This window comes from Stegastes partitus, unplaced genomic scaffold, assembly GCF_000690725.1.
Source record: "Stegastes partitus isolate 25-593 unplaced genomic scaffold, Stegastes_partitus-1.0.2 Scaffold206, whole genome shotgun sequence".
Lineage (NCBI taxonomy): Eukaryota > Metazoa > Chordata > Actinopteri > Pomacentridae > Stegastes > Stegastes partitus.
Window position 1 is genome coordinate 550,528 of NW_007577937.1, and position 20,084 is coordinate 570,611.

At 38.0% G+C, this 20,084-nt stretch overlaps 1 protein-coding gene across 1 annotated transcript in view; it reads left to right on the forward strand.

Moving 5' to 3' along the window:
* Positions 1–20,084, forward strand: part of wdr27 (WD repeat domain 27) — a 52,922-nt gene that overhangs the window by 18,926 nt on the left and 13,912 nt on the right. Inside the window, exons 14-23 of the mRNA XM_008280672.1 lie at positions 176–245; positions 877–945; positions 1,033–1,136; positions 2,334–2,423; positions 3,317–3,438; positions 6,750–6,883; positions 8,617–8,714; positions 10,484–10,605; positions 13,021–13,118; positions 18,813–18,915. Of these exons, the coding sequence (XP_008278894.1) occupies positions 176–245; positions 877–945; positions 1,033–1,136; positions 2,334–2,423; positions 3,317–3,438; positions 6,750–6,883; positions 8,617–8,714; positions 10,484–10,605; positions 13,021–13,118; positions 18,813–18,915 (1,010 nt within the window). The remainder of the gene's footprint in view (positions 1–175; positions 246–876; positions 946–1,032; positions 1,137–2,333; positions 2,424–3,316; positions 3,439–6,749; positions 6,884–8,616; positions 8,715–10,483; positions 10,606–13,020; positions 13,119–18,812; positions 18,916–20,084) is intronic.

The window sequence follows — 20,084 nt, forward strand, 5'->3', positions numbered from 1 at the left end:
TGTAATTACAGGAATAATATCCTTCTATCTTTATAGCATTACTCATTTCTAAACATTCACTTTCTTTTAGTATATTTAATATTTGCTTTGGATGTGCATATTGTAGATCATACAGTTTATACTAATGCAATAACTTGTGTCTGCCAGTCTTTGACCATCTTTTATTTTTACAAAGGAGGTATAAAGGACCAGCCTCTGGTTTTCCACACAAAAGTGAAGTCATCTGGATACACCAGTGCCCCAAGGTATGTTAGCAGAGTAACTTATTGCTAGATAAAAAAAATGTAATTGCAATTTATTAGAATATTAAACAATTGAGCAAATAGAAAATTTAAAGTACCTATTCAAGAGACTTCTTGGATTGCCTGATTTTCTGTAGCGGTATGCTACTTCAGTTGGAGAAGCATAATATTAAAGCTTCTAAGCAATGACAGTTGATACGACAGCTACAGTAAGCAAAAAAAAAAAAAGTACTACTTTGTGCATGCGTGATTATATGTAGACTCTTTCATGTATTGCTGCATATGGCAGAGCCACAATGCCAGACAGTGTTGAGTAAGAATTGCACATGTGTAAAATGGAGAAGACAAAAATAGAAACACTGTAGAAGCCCTTTCAACCACCACTGAGTCTCTATTATGGTTTCAGTGTCTCTTAGGACTGCCCATATGAACATGCATCACAGATGTTACACTATTTAGATAAAAGGCATCCACAAAATGCTGTCCGTCATAGCACTTGACTTTTACAGAGCACTTAACTGTTTCTCTTACCACTCTAAAAGACAATCTTAAAAAACACAATTGAAATGAGGTTTGATGGTACAAATAAATTTAATAATGAAACATTACAGGAAGTGTTGGTTTTGTTTTTCAGAATGACAATGTTTTCACCCAAAACAAATGTTCAGAAGCATTCTTCCCCAAAAAAGGCTACCAACAAAACGTAAGCAGTTCATCTTACTTTCATTGAGAATATAGTGAAGGGAAGTCGATTTTACATGTGATCAGTTAACATGCTTTTGTCGTTTAGAGGTTTACTCCACAGAGATTACCCAGCAGACAGTGCGGCACCAACTGTTCCATGTATCGATCTAAGCATTACAAAGAAACAAATCTCATGCCTTCAGTATTCAGGTAAATAATTTTTATAATTCTCTCTTTTTGATACGCATTCACTGAAACTTTTTTTCTGTTTTAACATTGGTTAAAATCAAGACAAAATTGTCATGTAAAAAGTGTGAGTAGGCAGAGAGAGAAGGAGGAGGATCAGATATTTTGCACTTAGAAATAGATTCATCGACCTCTGTTAGAGGTTGGATGTACACTGACTTAAATGGGCACTGGATGGGTTTGTAGTAAATGTCATTGCAACTGCTCTATTTAGTTACCAGGGGTAGTTAACCTAATCCTATCCCTAGACCTGTGTCCATCCTTGTTAGGTCTGTGTAAAGTGTGAAGTACATGTGAGCCCTCAATTGCAACCCCAAACCCTCCCATGGTCTGGTGTCAGGAACATACAATGATACTCCACGCTTCTACAACATGAATGAAGGCATACATGTATTTGAATTGCTGAGACTCAGTGGAGCCTGAATTCACAGTATTTCATCAGCACTAATATAGTTGAAGTATTGCTTAGCCAACGATCTAAAGCTATACACTCAACGGACAGTTTATTATGTACAGCTGGATATTTTAATGCTATTCAGTATGGCAGCTCTTTCATAAAGTATCCTTACAAAACTCCTAATTTTTGGTGACGTTTTTAGAAATGTGTAAATTCAGTTGTGTGTTTATTACTGTGGGAATAGTGTAAGGTAGTGTTGTACTGGACTACATTATACTGAGGGGTGTTTCCCATGTTTTGCTCTTTCCATTTAACTACAGTACATGAGAAAGGCAGTGGATTAGGAATGTGACTTAATATAACACAATCCAACGATGACTGCAGTCAGTGCTAAAACATAATTCACATCTCCATGTCAGTGCATGGACTGTGTCCACAAAAGCTGAATCCTATAGAAAAAAGGCATCATAAAAGTAGACTTCACAGTAAAATAGTTGCGTTTCATTATTGTTTATTAGATTCTGTTTCTAATAAAGTGAACGCTGACTGTATATTACATCCAGTTTTGTCCATGATCCTCTCCAGGAAGGGTGAGAGTACCACTGCTGCTGTTACAGAATTTTATTTTAGGATGACTGTTCCTGTTTCAGACAAAGCATTTCACTGTTATGTTTAAAACCGCTTGCCCATTTTTGGTAGTAATAAATCAGCTGTTGAGAGAAAAATCTTCATAAAATAATTCTGTGTTTCCTTGTCCCTCCCAGGTGACGGAAAACAAATCCTGTGTGGTCTTGGCGACAGCTCAGTATTATTGTACAAGTCCTGCCTTACTGGCAATCCAACTGTCTACTTAGGTTTGTGGAATGGACACGACTATGCATACCTTGTAACCCTCTGTTACCTCAGTGCTTTTGTCGGTTTTGCATTTGAATGTTTCTTTAATGGAAAGAATGATTCACTCTGTTAATAACATTTGAAGGACAGCTTTGTAGTTGACGCCTTGCAAAATATGCTTACATTTTCAAGTTACTTAAGGTTAAGACTTCATCTGTGATGTGTTGAAGAGATGAGGAGGACATGTATAGCAAGAATTTCATCCCCAACTTGGATTTAGCTCAAACGTATTTGAGCTATTTTGATTACTTTCAGTTTACTTTGAAATGGATCCATGAATCAATGGAACTATGGCTTAAGATGAAAGATTCAAGGCAAATCCAAATTCACTTACTCAGCTATCACTGTCAAAATTGTAGATAAGGAGTTTTGTTTTTATCAGAAAAGCATTGTTTGATTATATTCCAATGCAAGAATTGGTTTCCTGTGGTCTTTGTTTTAGTCATACAATAAAAGCTAGTTAAAAGAAAGGTGAAAGGGGCACATTCCCTTTAAGAGCTTCTAGATTTAAATGAACATAATTTCACACAATTTTGCACAAATAGAAGTATCTCTGAGAGCAGTTGCTCTGTCTCCTTGACCCTAGGCAGTAAATTTAAACACTGACAGGGAAAGAAAGGAGACCCATGCATGTCAAGCATCTGTTTCGCACTTGATGGCTCGTGAGCAGCAAGAATTCAGACTCCACGAGGGGGCAGCAGAGATAAAAGGACAGAAATTGAGGTGACGTGTGGGTCACCATGAGTCTCTTTTATCCAGTCTGCCTGGCTCTCTCAACAGCGCCATAAAAGTAAATGTTGCTGCTACACACTTTATTTCCAGGTTAAAGTCAAACATCTCTCTTTGTATGTAGGGCACGACAAGCCAGTGAGCAGTGTGAGCTGGAGCCTCGGCAGACGGTGGTGGTTGAGTGCGTCAGATGACCTGTCACTACGAATCTGGACCCACTGCAGCTCAGAACCTGCAATTATCATGGTATTTTCCCTATGAATTTTCACATACTTGTAGTTATGTTTTTCAAGCATTGCTTTCAGTCCCTAATCTTACACAGCACCACTACACACCCGACCTTAAACCATAATGAAACTTTCACTGGCTTATTATTCCAAGTCCAAGTCCTAACCATAGGAAAACACTGAAATGACCAGGACCAGTCAGGGTGACCTCATATAACAAAAATGTCCTCATTGTGAAAGTCTGAAGCTTACATTGGTTTAGAAGTAAGACAAAATAACTGCAGACACTCCCACACATGTTTTCAAAGACAGCTATGATTGCTAGACGGATTGCTAGACGGTCATTCAAGTGTGGTTGGCACTTGATCCACAATGTTCGGTTCATGTTCTCATTTGTTGTCCTTCAAGTAGAATGTCCCAGATTTGGATTCAGTGATAAAGTGGCATACTCCATTGAGAAATGTATGGTGCGTTCAAAGTAATGGAAGGGGTGACCTATATTATTAATGCAGATAAGAGATGCTAAAGTTTTATTGAAAAGGCAAAAATGGTGGGGTCATTGTTTATTAACTTTTCAGTAACATATTATACAAACTAGTCTGTAACTTACCATATGGACACAACGCTTGACTCTGCATCACATTCTGTTCAGCTGGGATATGTACTCTGCTACATGCGCTGCAGACAGTTCTGGAAGCATTGTGAATAGAGAAGGTGGAGTGCACCCTGCTGGACAAACCATGTGAGGATACAGTGTCTAAAGGATCATCTTTTTTTGCAATATGTTTTTATAAAACAAAAGGTTTTCATGTTGTTCCTTAAGTGTCGAAAATCGAAAACTTCATATGTAATGACAAACTCCATTCTCAATCCCTTAACATGGAGGATACCAAACTTCTGGTGAGATGTTCTTCAGAGACATTTTTATTTATTTATTTTTTTTACAACTGGCCCTTGCTTGTTGTGTTGCACTAGCTTTCTTTATAAGATACCCCAGAGGTGTCATAGTTTTTTAGTATTCACTCTAGTGTTCTTTGGATTATTATCATGCTGGAATATTCTTCTTTTGCCAAGCTCCTGCATACTGTGAGTCATCTTGTCAGCCAGGATAATCCACAGCCATTATTGGTGCCATCTATAAACGTCATCTTCCCAACACCTTTTTCCTTCATATCGTCACACTCCATGCTTCACTGTCAGGACTATGCATTCACTGTGGTAGTCCTAGCAAGGTTCATGTCAAACATGCTGGGCCCAATCTGAGCTGAGTAAGTTTATCTTGTCTCCTATGACCAAACAGTGTGCTCCCAACATTCTAGTTTCATCTTACAGTTTAGTGCTAAAGCACAAGCAAGGTTTTTATTGTTTTGTTAGTTTTTTTTTTGTGGACTGTCCATCGAGGTTGATGTTGTGCACTGCCCTTCATATTGTATAAGATATAACAAAAATTCGCATTTCCACTGATACCCCCATGCCAAGTCTGAACTTGTGCCCGTTGGTTTTTCAGAGGTAGATTGTGAAAGTATGACAATGTCTGTTGCTAGTTTTAAGACAACAGCACTACAGCTCTGGCTAACGGTACTGTGGCTCATTCTATACCTCTTGATTACTGCTGCAACTGTGTTTTGACAGATTTTTATTTTTCCATCAATTTTTCTGTGTCCTTTTTCATCTTTGTAAAGTCTTACAGTCAGAATTCCTTCTAAATTCCTCTGACATTTCTTTTTGATGTGGAGCCATGCAGATAAACACAGCCCATATGTCCAAAACTGAGAAAGTTCCTGGGTTCACAGGTCGTCCAAAAATCATTGTCATGCAATTGGGCAAATTGGAAATCACAGACTGAGTTTTGTTTCAGTGATCACAGGTGTATTCACTTTTGATGCATTGAGTATCTACTTTGGGGCCTGTATTTTCAATATAGTCATACAATACTCTATTTGTCCACTTCGAACTACTACTACTGTATCAGTCGGGTTTTAATTCAGTTCGCAAATTAGTTTTTAATTTATTAAAAATTCAAACTGTTTACCTAGGAGAATTTCTTTGATGCTCAAAATGTGTATTTGACACATGTATATAAAAAATAATTTAAAAGCATAACTTAACGGTTTTTTTTTTGTACTAAAAGTTGCATCATGGAATTCGAAAAGAGAAGGTCATATTAATTGTATGATGAAATGGTGTATTTCTTGGCTCATAAATGGCAGCTTTCTCTGTCAAGGCATCTGCTAAAGCCTCCAAAACTCTGATCATATGCAGAGCCTCCTTACTTCATTGGGTATCAGATTTAATGGGACAGTCAGAAGTGTGTCTTCTTTCCCATGCCAAGTGAAAACAAAGGTCTATCCTCAAAACCTAGGGTCTCCCCATAGCTGATGCTAACCATCCCTGCTTTGCTTCACTCACTGAGATTGTTTTGAGCTTGGCCGGCTTAGATTTCATGGCGTTCTTGTGAAACAACTTGGAAACAAATTGAAGTCTTTTCAGGGACAAGAGCTATGCCGAGGTGAGCCAGAATTACAAATAGCTTTGCACAGTTATACTTGAAAACTTTAAAGAAATAACCTCAGAGGATCACGCAATATTCTTAAACTTTCTGTCAAAAGAGTTCTTACATGTCATATTTTTGGATGATTAGTAAATGTCTTAACCAGGACAGAGCGAAATGTCTGACTCAATGTTCTATCTGTGTGCTTCTGTTGGCCTAATAGTTCTGACAATACTGTGCAGTCCTTAAGGAGAACAAAGTGTTCATGATGAGGATGCCTTTTCCTAGGTCAACACCCTTCTTTTATGGAACAGATTTTCTTTAAGTCCTTCTTTTCTGCTTGATATGAAAAACTTCTCTATGAACCGTGAAGATAAAAAACATGGAGATTTGAGGAATCACTTAAGATTTACTTGTCTCCCATGACCACCCACGAGTTTATAGCTCTGGGTTTTACTGGTGTAGCACTACTAATACTGGCACTTCATCTGCAGATTATCATTTCATACTTGGGGATTTTGCATGTGACATATTGAGAAAAAAAAAGCTATATCGGAACATCAAAATTCAGCTGTGACTTTATGTTACTTTCAGGCAACATGAGGTATGTTGCAAGACAAGTCTATATAGGATCTTACTAAAGCCTTTGTCTTTGTTTGTGCAACAATATTGCTGCAAAAAGAAGAGAAAAAGACATTTGTCATGTTTATTATGAGATACTTGGCCTATTAATTTAAATCGGTTAATATATTTTAGTTTTATGTATTTTCTTACATTACAGATGTCCCAATATTTTAAAGATATTGGCTTGATGTTTGTCTCTGTTTTCTCTTTGTTAGGGCGACACCATGTTCTCCAAACCCATTAGAGGTGCTCAGTTTTATTACCTTGACAAATTTCTGCTTCTGGCATCCGGACCCTCTCTATACTTGTACCTGTATAATGTGGACAATGCACGTGACGACATAAAAAGGTAATTACAGTTGATTATACCTGTATACAGACTGACATACAAACAGGCCTTCAGTGTTAGTGATGCATAAACTGTATGTTGGTTTTGTTTTGTTTTTACTTCTTCTTATGTACTTTAATATAAAGATTTATTGTGCTCTGAAATTTAAGGAACCCAGTAGAGCTAACATTTCTCTTTTGGTGTCAAGCTGAATCTAAGTTTTTCACACAATTAAAGACCTGGGCCACAGCTGAGTAGTCAAGAAAAATGCCAGTTAGTGTAACAAAGGGGAATTGACAATACCCTTTACAGGTAAGGCTTCAAATCCTACATCAAGCTATGCCATGTGAACTCAAAATATACTCCTGGGCTGTACAAACATTGTTAATGTGAACATAATGTCAAGGCTGCATGATATCGTCTTCTAAGATATAACACTGACAAATTGGGGTTAAGTGCTTTTCTCAAGAACACGTTAACCTTACTTTAATAGAATAGAATAGACAGGCCATTTTTCCAAAGATTCAAACCAATGATCTGCCACGTCTCAGCTTGACTCAGTCAGCTTTTTTAATAATGCAAATATAGATATTACAACAATATTACAAATTAGGTAAAACAGGAATATGATTTGAGCTGTTTTAAAAAGTATGTAATCTTTTCAGAGAGCAGCATAGACTGTATATAAAAGCCTAAGAGGAGCGCCTATGAGGAGCAGGCTTTGTTAGTTAAGCTAGCTTTGGTACTGATTTGATGGGGCCTGGCTTTATTTAGCTGCTGCCGCAGACACTGCTGACACTCAATACCACCCAAACTGCTTGACTGTGTACTGTTAGCTGTCAGGGCTTGTTATAGAGGAAAGGAAAATTACAATAAAGGGCCTCCATACCCTCTTTCAGCACTGCATGTTGCTTATTCATGTTTTTCCTCTAGTTATTTGTGTGATGCATTTTGTGAATGGAAACACTTGAACTGTCATTAGTCCGTAAAAACTAAATCAGTTTTAAAGGGTAGCGCCTCTTACTGAATTCTTCCATGAAGTTGTATAACCCAGACAGGTGAAGAATGGGTCTTTATGTTAAAGCTCTGTTCATGTACTTACCTAAACTGTTTTGTGTAAAACAATGCAACTCATAGGGTTCCATCTAGTATGGAAATGTATGAAATTTGACTTTAGTTATTCCCAGGTCTGGTCACCACAAAAACCATTTGTGTTTCCAGACTAAAAACTGATCATACAAGCAGAGTATTTTTCATGGCATTTGAAACAGGTATCCAAAATGATTACTGTTGTGTGAGAGAGCATGGGCCAGAGTAAACTTGAAAGCAATGCAAGAAGTGTGGCTGAAGCTTTAATCTAATACTATTTATTCAGTATGTTAGGGGAAAATAACACAAGTATGTGGCTGGGGAAGAGATGTTGCTCTTGCTTGTTGCTCACTGTTTTAGCATTGCAGCCTGAATAAAATCCTGTGCATTCAACTTTGTTTTGAGTTTGGTTTTAGCTGATTTATATGAGCAGCAGTATCTCTAGCTGCAATCTTTCGTCATTTATTTGGTAGCATGATAGCATATATAGTCAGAATGTAACATACATGTTAACAGGAGTTTCAACACATTTATTTCCATTATTAATACCTTACCGTTACTACTCTAAAAATCGTCAGAGAAGTTTGAAATCTGAGTCTGGAAAAGTATGGAATGTTGGAATGAAAACTGTCTAGAAACTCTGAACTAACAATTTGTCTTCTTAGATGTCAGCAACGGAGTGTGGTGAGACCGGCAGGATGCTTTACAACAACATCAGCAACACACATCACAGCCTTGTCTGCAATCAATGATTTCTTCTCTTGTATCCTTCTTCTTGTTGTTATTGTCCTTGCTACAGGAAGTATTATAGTTTAGACTGCACACATGCTGACAAAGTGAACCTATTCTTCAGTAGTTTTACTCAGAGCATCTGGTTGGACAACTTCCATGTCAACCACAGCAATCAGCCTGTGCTTCGTAAAGTCTTCACATGTTGCTTTAGGGCTTCCACTGCTGATTTTACCTGTAAATCATTTAGGTGTCTTTAATTTTTTAGGAATGTCTGCATTCCAACCCCTTGTTAGGGTTTACGGTGCATTTACTTTGCAATAAATGCGCTGAACTGAGTTGCACTGGAATGAGGGAGATCCTGTCAGGAACAATTTTGCAGCACTATGCTTCGCACAGTCTAAGCTGAAAAGACTTCTATCATGACTATATAAAAATATTTATGTCATATATATATATTTAAAGCTGGGATTTTCTGAATAAATTTATAATCCATTTGCTCATCATTAAAAGCAATGAAACCATGCAAAAAGAGACTTGTTCACTTGTGTATAATATTTTATATTCATTTAACATGGCACTAAACTAAATACAAAGAAATTACTTTATGAGAATAATTTTTGATATTTTTAATGATATTTTTATGTAATGTTTATTTTTTACATCCATCACTATATACTTTATTTGTTTAGAGCCAGGTGCTTTGAAAACCTGAGCTTTATACAAGGTTGGGTATGTGATTCTAATCCAGTATACTTGAGGTCAAATACAGCAAATGCCTCCTCACGGTCCACTAGCTGTCGGTTCTGTATGTACTCTTAAAAACAATCCTCTGTTTGTACACAGCCCTTGCTCTGTAAATAGGAAACAAACAAAGTGGCTCAGACAACAATATTCCAGTGTGTCTCTGCACTTTCAAGCTTGGGCATGTTTGTGATCATGCACAAGACAGGGAAAGGGAGGGGGAGAGGAAATAGAAGGAAAGAGAGTAACGGTGGTAAATTTGGTGTGTGCTAGCTATCTGTCTTTTTTTCCATTCTTATGGACTCCACCTGTAAAAACTGTTTAGAAAAGTAAAGGCAACAAGTTGAAAGGAGGAGGAGGCAACTCCTGACCTTGAAAACCTAAATACTTCTGTATCACAACATGGATAGAAGCTGTCTACAAGAAGGCAAATGAATGTATTTCGCTATTGATTCAGGTCGGCACCATACACTATGTACAAAAGGATATGGCCTTTGGGTATGAAAAGTAAAACAGCATGAATGTGACTTAATCCTGCATTCTTTCTAATTGCCAGCAGGAGGCAACACCTCTGGTTGCAAAGATAAGTATGATTACATAGACGTTTATGAGAAAATGACCCTACTTCTCCATTGATTTATTGCCTCAGTTATCATTTTCCTAAGGAGTTAACGGTCTCCATCGCTAGTTTTGTTTCTTTCAATTTAGCACGATGCTCATTTTGTAAATTATGATCCCATTTAGAGAAAAATAGAGGATAAACTAGGGTCTGTATGAAGGTGGGTCTACCTTGTGATTCACAGGTTGCTACTGTATCAGCATGCAAAATGTTCTCAGATCCACCTCTTTGCTTCTTACAAGCAAGATGGTGAATGGCAAGTTTAAGACTTACTACACACACCAATGGATGAAGTCATGACAGTTCAGTGCATTGTTTATATGCAGTATATCATGGCAGCTCCACTTAACATTATTTTACTTTGGAATGGTGGTCCTAGAAATAAATGTCAGAGAATTAAAAAAAAGTCTTGTAAGCTCTCTTAACAGATATTGTTTCAGACATTGTCCTGGCGTGTGGCTCAGATCGGTCCATTCAAGTATTTGACATGAACAAAGGTACAGCTGCTGCCGAGCTGCCTGATGCCCACAGCAGAGCCGTCCACTGCATCACACAGAACAAGGTGAGGCCATTCAATTGTTCCTGTAACAAAACAGACTGCAGAAAAACTTTTTTTTTTTGGTTTATTAATGCTATATAACTTTAATTATATCAAACTTCTATCTTTTATTTAATAATAGTGGTGTTTAGGTACAAATGGCAGCCTTAGATGTTTCTGGTCAGATTTCTGATTATATAAAATCAGAGCCTTTATATTTAATGGGTGTTGGACAAATACCTAGATGTCCCGTGGTGGAGGAACAGTTTTCAGTAGTCTTTAGGAAAACTGGAAACCTCTGAAGAAGTTTTATGTTGTGAGTGTGACTGTTAGAATGGAAAAGTATTTCATTCTACATTTGTTTCACAGTTTCGCCCTTTCAATCCTAACGTTTACCTTAAACTATGTACACTCGTGTACTGAGGTGCTTTTCTTTCAAATGACTTGTATTTACTAAAAAAAAAACAAAAACACAAGCTTCTTATGCTTCTGAGTTTTTGACCTTTTCTCATTTTCAATTTGACTAAAACCAATGATAACCCTAAACCTTTATGAATGGATAAAGGCAGAGACATCTCATCACTCCACACGCAGACTGACTGACATTTAGACCTAACCCACACAGCAAAGAATTTGCTTGGCTTGGCATCAATTGGTAGTGTGAGCCCCGTCTTCCATCTTACTCTTGAAGGGTCTACTTTTTGGCAGATGCTGTAATGTTACATAAGACATTTATGAACGTTTTGCTAGTTACATAAGGCACGACTCGTCTTTTGAGGGAATAAAAGTGTTAGTTTGTGGTGTGAATGAAAAAGGTCATGGTTATCCGAAAGTTTCCATGACAGGCAGACAGGACATGCCATCAGCAGTATCATTCATCTTGAATGTAAGTCCCTGGTGCATCAGGATTAAGACTGCCATACGGGATGGCAGCAGAAGATTCCATGCTGGATGATGGCCTTGGAGTAATGCTGTTCCATGATGCAGTTTGGGTTTATGTGGCCTTACTCCCACATCACTGTCTTGGACCAATGTGGACCCAATTTGCTGGTGTCTAACAAATAGACAGCTTGGGCCTGTATCCACATCCATTATAGTGCTATGAAGACTATTGCGTCACTCAAAATGAAGCTATAAAAATCATACATCCAAGTTCATGTTTCTGCATATTATTTACATTTCTGCCATTACATTTTACAGTGAAATGAAGCATCTGGTTTCTCTACATGTATTAACAGTTGCCAGTTTTGTAATGGCAATAAAACCATTAATTTTCATTACAAAGCTGATGGAAATGATGACCGATCCTACAGAAGTTACGTAACTTGATAGAATACAGAAAAGTGTGTATTTGTATGTGAGGGCGGCTTGTACCCTATGACCCTTGGGTATTGAGTTTAGTCACTTCTGCATGTTGACCTTTGCATACTTGACACTCAGGCCGGCTTGGATTAGCTGGATACACTGCAGCTAGTGGCATGGATTAAATGCATTAACCCATTCCACTGAGATTCACTCTTGCACACAGCTGACTATATTCCTTCAGCCCAGAGGTGCCTGTTCTTTGTCACGCCAGCTATTGTGTGCTATGCATTTTGAAAAGCCTGTGGTGTGTTGTTTCAGCTTGGTTATTGCGTCAATGTGAGGTTCTCCGCCTGGGTGCCCGAGGGCCTTTGGGTGCCGTCGGGTTTGTACCTGCGGATCAGAGGGATTGCCCAAAGTCTGGCGACTGCACTCATAACATCACTCTTCCCTGTTGCTTTCTCGTCCCGAGGTGGACCAAACATCAGGAACTGCGGCACGAGAAGCAGCTTTTCCCACTTCAAATTTCCATCGTCTCCTCCGCAGAATTCACCTGGAACTCATCAGAGCAGAGGACTTCTCGGAAAATGGAACTGGAAATGCCCTCTCAGACTCCCGTTCTCACACTCTTAATGGAAATCTAAACAAAAAACACCCCCACCGCTGCTCTCTCTCTCTCTTTCTCTCTCTCTCTCTCTCTCTCTCTCTCTCTCTCTCTTTCTCTCACATGCTTTCTTTTTCTGTCTCTCTCCCTCACGTTTGACCATATCATCTGATAGCTTGATCTGAAAGTTAAATATGGAATTTATATATACGATATGCAGTGGAGACTTTACCTTTTGGCCTATGTGAGTGTGGAAGGATGGAAAGGATGGAAAATGACACAAAGAGAAACTAAAAGAAAATCTCTTCTTTTCCTTTCTTTCCTGTCTCAATGTGTTAATGCTATTTTTAAGGTCACCCCCTGCAGTTAAGTTCTATAAATGCTATCTGGAATAATAATATGAGAGTTATTTGCCAACACAGGATATTCAGCAACAGCATTTTCCAGCACCGGACAATAAGAGCAGCTGATTTACAACCATTTTCAGTCAAGCATGTGCTGACTAAGCAGTTTTTATTGTGTATATCTTAAAGGGATCCGCGTTCAGCACACAGGCTCCAGATTCCTACAACCTCTTCCTCACGAGTGCAGTCACAGATGGTGTGAAGATTTGGGACCTTCGCATGCTTAGGTTTGTATTAATATAATATGTTCTATGGGATTTGTTATCGACTCACGTTTAATATGAAAATCAAGAAAGAAAAGTGGTAGTTCTGTATTTATTGATTCATTCACATTTACTTAGAATTGTCCCTTGCAACTTTAGTTTCGTCAGGCTTTTCAGACGGAACATCATTTTCAAAACCCCGGTGTGCACCATTGAGTAGTGTTTGGCAACTAGACACCATGACAACAAAACAAGAAAGCATCGATACCTTATACTTTTTTTTCATGACAGTTTGGACTTTGGCTTTAATTGCTATCCGGAACAACAGGCATACAATTCTGAAGTTCTTCACTGATTGTTATTTGTAACTAAATTCAACCTCTATAACAGGCCATCTTACATCTATTGAGGCCTTCACTGGCTATAGGGTGGCTTCATCAAATCTGTCAGTTACAGTGGTGTTTGAAAGTTTGTGAACCCTTTAGAATTCTCCATATATCTGTCAAAATATGACCTAAAACATTATCAGATTTTCATACAGCTCCTATACGTAGATGAAAGGAAACCAATTAAACAAATGAGATAAATAATATTAGACTTAGTCATTTATTTTTTGAAGGAAATGATCAAATATTACATATTTGTGAGTGGCAAAAGAATGTAAACCTGTAGGATTAGCTGTTAATTTGAAGGTAAACTGAGAGTCAGGTTCTTTCAGTTAATTAGATGCCAATCAGGTGTGACTGAACGCCATGTTTCTTATATATGTGTGTATATATATAAATATATAATAAAGAATATCAAGATCTTCACACACACATTTGTTGACGTGGATCCTGGCACGAACAAAGGAGATTTCTGAGAACCTCGGAAAAAAGAGTTGTCGATGCTTGTCAGACTGGCGGTTACAAAACCATCTCTAAAGACTTTGGACTTCACCAATGCAGTCACGTAGACTGTGTACAAATGGAGGGAATTTAAAACCATTACCTTCTCCAGAAGTGGTCGACCAACAAAAATTTCTCCTGGAAAAAGGCATGTAATAGTCGGTGAGATCACAAAAGAGCCCAAGGCAACTTCTAAATTATTAAATGCCTCTTAATTTGACTCATGTTAATGTTCAAGAGTCTACTATCAGGAGGCCACTAAACAACAGTGGTTTGATTGGCGTAGTTGAAAGGAGAAAGCTGCTGCTCTCCAAAAAGAACATTGCTGCACAAATGCAATTTGCTAAATATCATGGGGACACGTCAGCAAGCAACTGAAAAAAAAATGTTTTGCATAAAGATAAGACCAAAATAGAGCATTTAAAATGAGAAGTATTATGTTTGGGGAAAGGAAAACACTGTGTCCAACTATAAGAACCTTATCCCATCTGTGACTCATGGTGGTGGTATCATGGTCTGGACCTGTTTTTCTGCATCTGTGTCAGGACAGCTCATTGTCATTCATGCAACAATGAATTTTGAAATATACCAGTGAATTCTAAAGTAAAATGTCAGGACATCTGTCCATAAACTGAACCTCAAAGTAGGTCATGCAACAAGACGATGATCCTAAGCACATAAGTCATTCTACCAGAGACAGTTAAAGAAGAATAAAGGTAATGTTTTGGAATGGCCTAGTCAAAATCTTGACATTCATCCAAATATTGTGAAAGGAGCTGAAGTGTAGAGTTCATGTGAGGAAACTCACCAGCATCCCAGATCTGAAGCCAGACAAACGGGCTGAAGTTCCTCCAAGCAGCTGTCCAGGACTGATCTACGGTTACCAGAAATGTTTAGTTACAGGTATTGTTACACAAAGGGATCACACCAAATTCTAATAGCAAAGGCACTTACCACTTACAGATATGTAATTTTGGATCAAATGCAAGTAAATGACCAAGCAGGGGTCAAGTTGAGGGGGGGTTGCTGGAGCCTATCCCAGCTGACTTGGTGAAGGGAGGGGACACCCTGGACAGGTCGCCAGTCTATCACAGGGCTACACTTAGAGACAGACAACCAAGCACACTCCCAGTAGAATCATTTTTGACTAATTTTGTTAATTGGGTTCCCTTTGTCTGCTTATATCCTGTTAAAATCTGATAATGATTTCACTCATACTTATGCAAAAATATAGAAAATTGTAAAGGGTTCACAAACTTCCAATCACCCCTGTACCTCCAGGCGATAAATATCCAAGTGCAATTGTTACTTTTTTTTTTATTCGTCTGCTATTTTTGAGAGTGAAAAATTACCTTATACTCAAATTACATCAACATTATTCTCACACAGACATTCCTCAGTTGATGAGTGAACTGGCAATTGTTCAATTTCCATAGTAGGAAGCTTTTATTTGGATCTGAGTAGCAGAAATCCATATAAGGCTGATAATTCAAGTAGGCCTTTTTGGACCTCAGAATGTTCTTTTTGGCCCGGTAGAAGGCATTATTGGGTATTTCATTCTTTCATGTCTGAGACTGCCTCCATGTTTAACTCCCTATCCCAGACTCCATCAAAACCTTATTGCCGTCTGATAAATATTTGTGCCTTGTTTCCAGGTCAACTTCTGGTTCTGAGAGCTGTTATTAAGCTCAGCAGATGCAGTTCCCTTGAGGTGAAACATATGGATGTATGAAAAGAATATGTGGAGCTGTTTTTTTTTGTTGTTGTTGTTTTTTTTTTTAGTTTTTTTGCATTTTCTCAGCGCTTCAAGTTTCATTTTCCGAGTGGCTCGTGCTCCTGATGAAATGAGTTACAGCATTCCTAAATGGATGCATTTCTTTTTATGTGAGATTTGGAGCACATGGAGGTAGTTAAATCAATTCTAGGTTTTACGTTCATCAGTATTTCCTCATGATATATAAAGTGTATCAGCAGTAATGACTGAAGTGCATTCCAGAAAACACATTACTTTTTATGCTTGTGGGGTTTTTTTTTATGATTTATTTGATTATTTCCTTTGATTATCATCACACACAAAATTCCATTTCCCTCACTGTGTTAGATTGATGTTAGAAATAGGCAATGAGAGAAGACAGGTTTTTTTTCTTTTGTGATTTTGCTGAATTGACCCTTCAAATATTGAGCAAACTTCCAGAAAACATTGAGACACATGAGAATAATGTTGTTAATGTAGTTTTCCTGATGTTAAATCGGGCAGAAAGAAACTTAATTTTAATGGAACTTTATGGTTTTCCATCAGTTATAGAGAAATGCATTGGTTGACAGGCAGAGAATAAGATTACTCTGTAAACCAATGAGATCAGGCAGTCTCTGACAAATCTGACTGATTAAATAAGCAGTCATGTTTAGTTTTACAGCTGAAGTTTGGTCAGATAGTTGAAAGAAATGTCATGAATTGAATTATTTTACAACTGTTGTTGTCCATAAACATTGTTAAGGATCGTTGCCATCGCACAGAACAGTTAATAGAGTTAATAGAGGAGTGTTATTCACTCAACTCCATTGACAGAACCACTAGAGTGGTTAAAGTTTATTTTTTCAAAGCTCACGCCCTTTCCTTGTCCTTTGTGTTTTAAAATGATGTGTTTAAGCGTGCAATGTTCTAGTTTCAGCATCTACACACCAGCATTTAGCATGGTTTTAAAATCAGACCCACTCAGATGCTGATTCTAAAGATAGAGAACAGATGGTGATCTGTTTCTCTTTAGTTCTGTGAGGTATTCCCCTTAAATCAGATCAACTTTCCATCATTTGATAAATGAATGTGGGGCAATAAGTTCTGCGAAACAAAAAATACGTAGATAATGTATTTATATTAAACACTATCAAATACTACAGGAGACCAGCAAGCTTTCACCTGATATACCCTGATTCAGTTAAAATATACTGGCAGGAAGTAATGTGCTATGATTAGCCTGCTGATTACCTTGATGGCTGACACTGAATACCCAGGTGCATTCAGTAACCGTATAGGCTCCCACTCAAGAGGATCAGACCCTCCAGTGCAGTCTGCGTTAGTCATCAGGAAAATGCCGGTTTGTCATCACTCACATAACACAGAGAATGTATGTGTGTGAAAGTCATGCCAGCATCTCCTCTTCTTTAGTCTAAACATTAGAACCAAACTCTGACCTAGAAAACCAGAAGAGTGTTTACTCTGACTCTGCTAAAGTAGTTTTTATTAACGTGATAGTGACATATTGTGTCAGCTCTGTTATAGACACAAATTTTCCACTGTATGGCGTTTGACTTCATCTTGCTTTGCATTTAAAGGAAAATAGGTCAGATGTTGCCAATATTTATAATTTAAACAAACCTAAAGAAATGTAGAAGTATTTACAAAACCAAATTGTGTGAAACATTAAAAAATAGATATTTTCTCATGCTATTTATTTATTTATTTTTTCAATTGTGGACTATCTCCAAAGTCAGACCTGTAGGTTGTCTTGCAGTGTTTGTCTTGTTGCCTATTTTTTCCCCATTTGATTGTCTACACTGTCAACCATACCCAATTTTATTTTGGGAGTCTTTGTTTTCACTATTCACACAAAAGAGCTAATAATCTTTCATTAAGTCTTGACACCGTGCAAAGACATGCAACAGAATATGCCTTTTTGTTTACTAGTTTATTACTTTTCAGTCAGGTGGCCCTTTTTCAGCAGCTATTCAAGATTTTGTTATCTGCTCTTCCGAGGCATTTATCGTCATCTTAGTAAGCTTTTTTCGTTGCTCTGTACTTGTGAAATGTGCAAGGACAATAAAACTGATTCTGATTCTGATTAGAATGGAAAAATGACAGAAACACCACACCAAATAACATAACGCCACTGAATACAATAAAAAAATCAGAAATCCCTTTAAGCTGAATCAGCACTTCTCTTGCACAGTATTAGCAAGAGCTCAACATTATAGGCTCAATAAAGTTTGTATTTATTGCTTACCAATTGCATGAACTTGAATTTTATTGTTTTAGTGTGTGCCCCTGTATCCACCTCATGTACGTTTCAAGAACTCACTGGTACTGGGTAGATCAGATTTCTTCATGGTCACCAGTGAATATGACCTACTTTTAGTCCAGCTTAACGACATTAGCATGTGAATGTCAAAGACATGCTCTCACCAGATTTTGTCAGGCACTGGCCTGCCAACATGCCAGCCCTTATAGAGACCCGAGCTCCACGAGCTGTTAGTGGTATTGTAAAGACATTACATGCTGTTGCAAAACCAAATGAAACAGCTCAAAAGTTGCATGGGGGGCCATTCGTCATTTAATGCGCTCTCTTTCCTGTGTTTTGCTTGAGTCATGCTCAACTCCTGGTGCTCAGCTGGTTTAAATGTTTGTAAAATCCATGGAGGGGCATTCTCCTTCCGTTCCGTATACTGACACTTTGCACCTTCAATTGATCATTTCCACATAAAACTGCACACAAAAATGGCTGCACTCATGTGAAACACCATTCACTCCAAAGATAGGTCACTTCTCAAGCAGATATATGCAATGTTTGATCAAACATGTCCCTTTCTATCTCTTCTCAGAGCTCAGGATAAATTCATCTCTAATGGACTAAACATAAACTACACGTATAGTACAGTCTTAACTGACCATTGCAATGAGACAAGCCAGAAATGATGTGTATATTGATCTATTACCTCAGTACCAAGAAAAACTGTTGATCTTGTGTTATGACATACAATCTACAACATCAGTCAAACATTGAGGCTCTCCTTTACGTCTGGTTGGTTCTCACCACTGTGTACATCTCCTCACCAGGTGTGTACGGCGCTATGACAACCATCTAAATCGCTGCCATCCGTGCTCTTTAGCCATCTCCCCATGTGGCCGGTTCATTGCCTCAGGCTCTGAGGACAACTGTGTAAGTTGTGCATTTTTCTTCTCTCTTCTCCAGTGAACTGTATGATTATATATACAATGCGTATAATATTAGCGCTTGATATCAAGTGCACAGAAGGGATTAAAAACATTTTTCAAGAAGAACTGTGAGGTTTTGAAATCTAGCCCAAAAGTTTGTAGCATCCAGCCTGTTCCTTGACTTGTTTTTGCTAAAAAAAAATGGGCAAAAATATTGTTGACTTTTTTTTCAGTTTAGTCTCATAAGTTGTACTGAATCTATTTAAAAGACCATCTGGCTTTCTTAAGATATCCGTGGCAACTGCTAATGGGGTCATGGCACACACTGTTCAAAGGCAGTACTTTCAGTTTTTAAGTATTTATTCCACACACAGACGATAACTATGCATGTATGGTTGTAAATATGTATATAGATGACATCCGTGACATGACATATGTGACATTTCCTCTGGCTTCTCTCCTACAGTTAACTCCTCCTTGTATAGGAAGGCTCGATGCAAATCCCCTCCCCTGCTTTCAGGATTAGATAATAGAATTTAAGCTGTGATGTTTAAGCTATTAAAGGCCTGATTTGGGCCTACATCATGTTTTCGTCTCATGGGTTCTTTTAAACCTGTTAATATGCTTCCCTGTTGTGGGTGTTTTATATTGTTGTCTTCAGGTACACACACGAATTAAGCAATATATGTGATGGATTTAGAACTGTAAATACTTGTGTCACATGAGCTGTGATGATTTGCAGACTATCAAGAAAACTTAAAAGAACAACTTTGCTGCTGAAATTAGCATCACAAATGAGCAGGCCTGACGAGGCTGCAGTGTACATCGTGTTGTTTGCTTCTACTGTGTTTAGTTTTATGAAATCAGAGCAGTGAGCAGTGAGAGGCGCAACGTTTCAAAAGTTTATGGCTGAAAGATCCCACAAGATTGATTCCAAATCCACTGACCACATAATACCCCCACACATTCAGCTCAGCTGGCTCACTGTGACCTACAGGATTGACTTTTTCATCCTCACATTCAAAGCCCTGCATGATCTCACTCCCCTTAAATACCCCAAATCTCTTCCATATCGACTTGTTTCCCTGCTCCCTCTGATTCTCTCAAATATTCTTTCTGTCTCAGACTTGGAACTTGCCAGTAGGGATGCCAGTGCTTTGTCTTGTGTGGCAC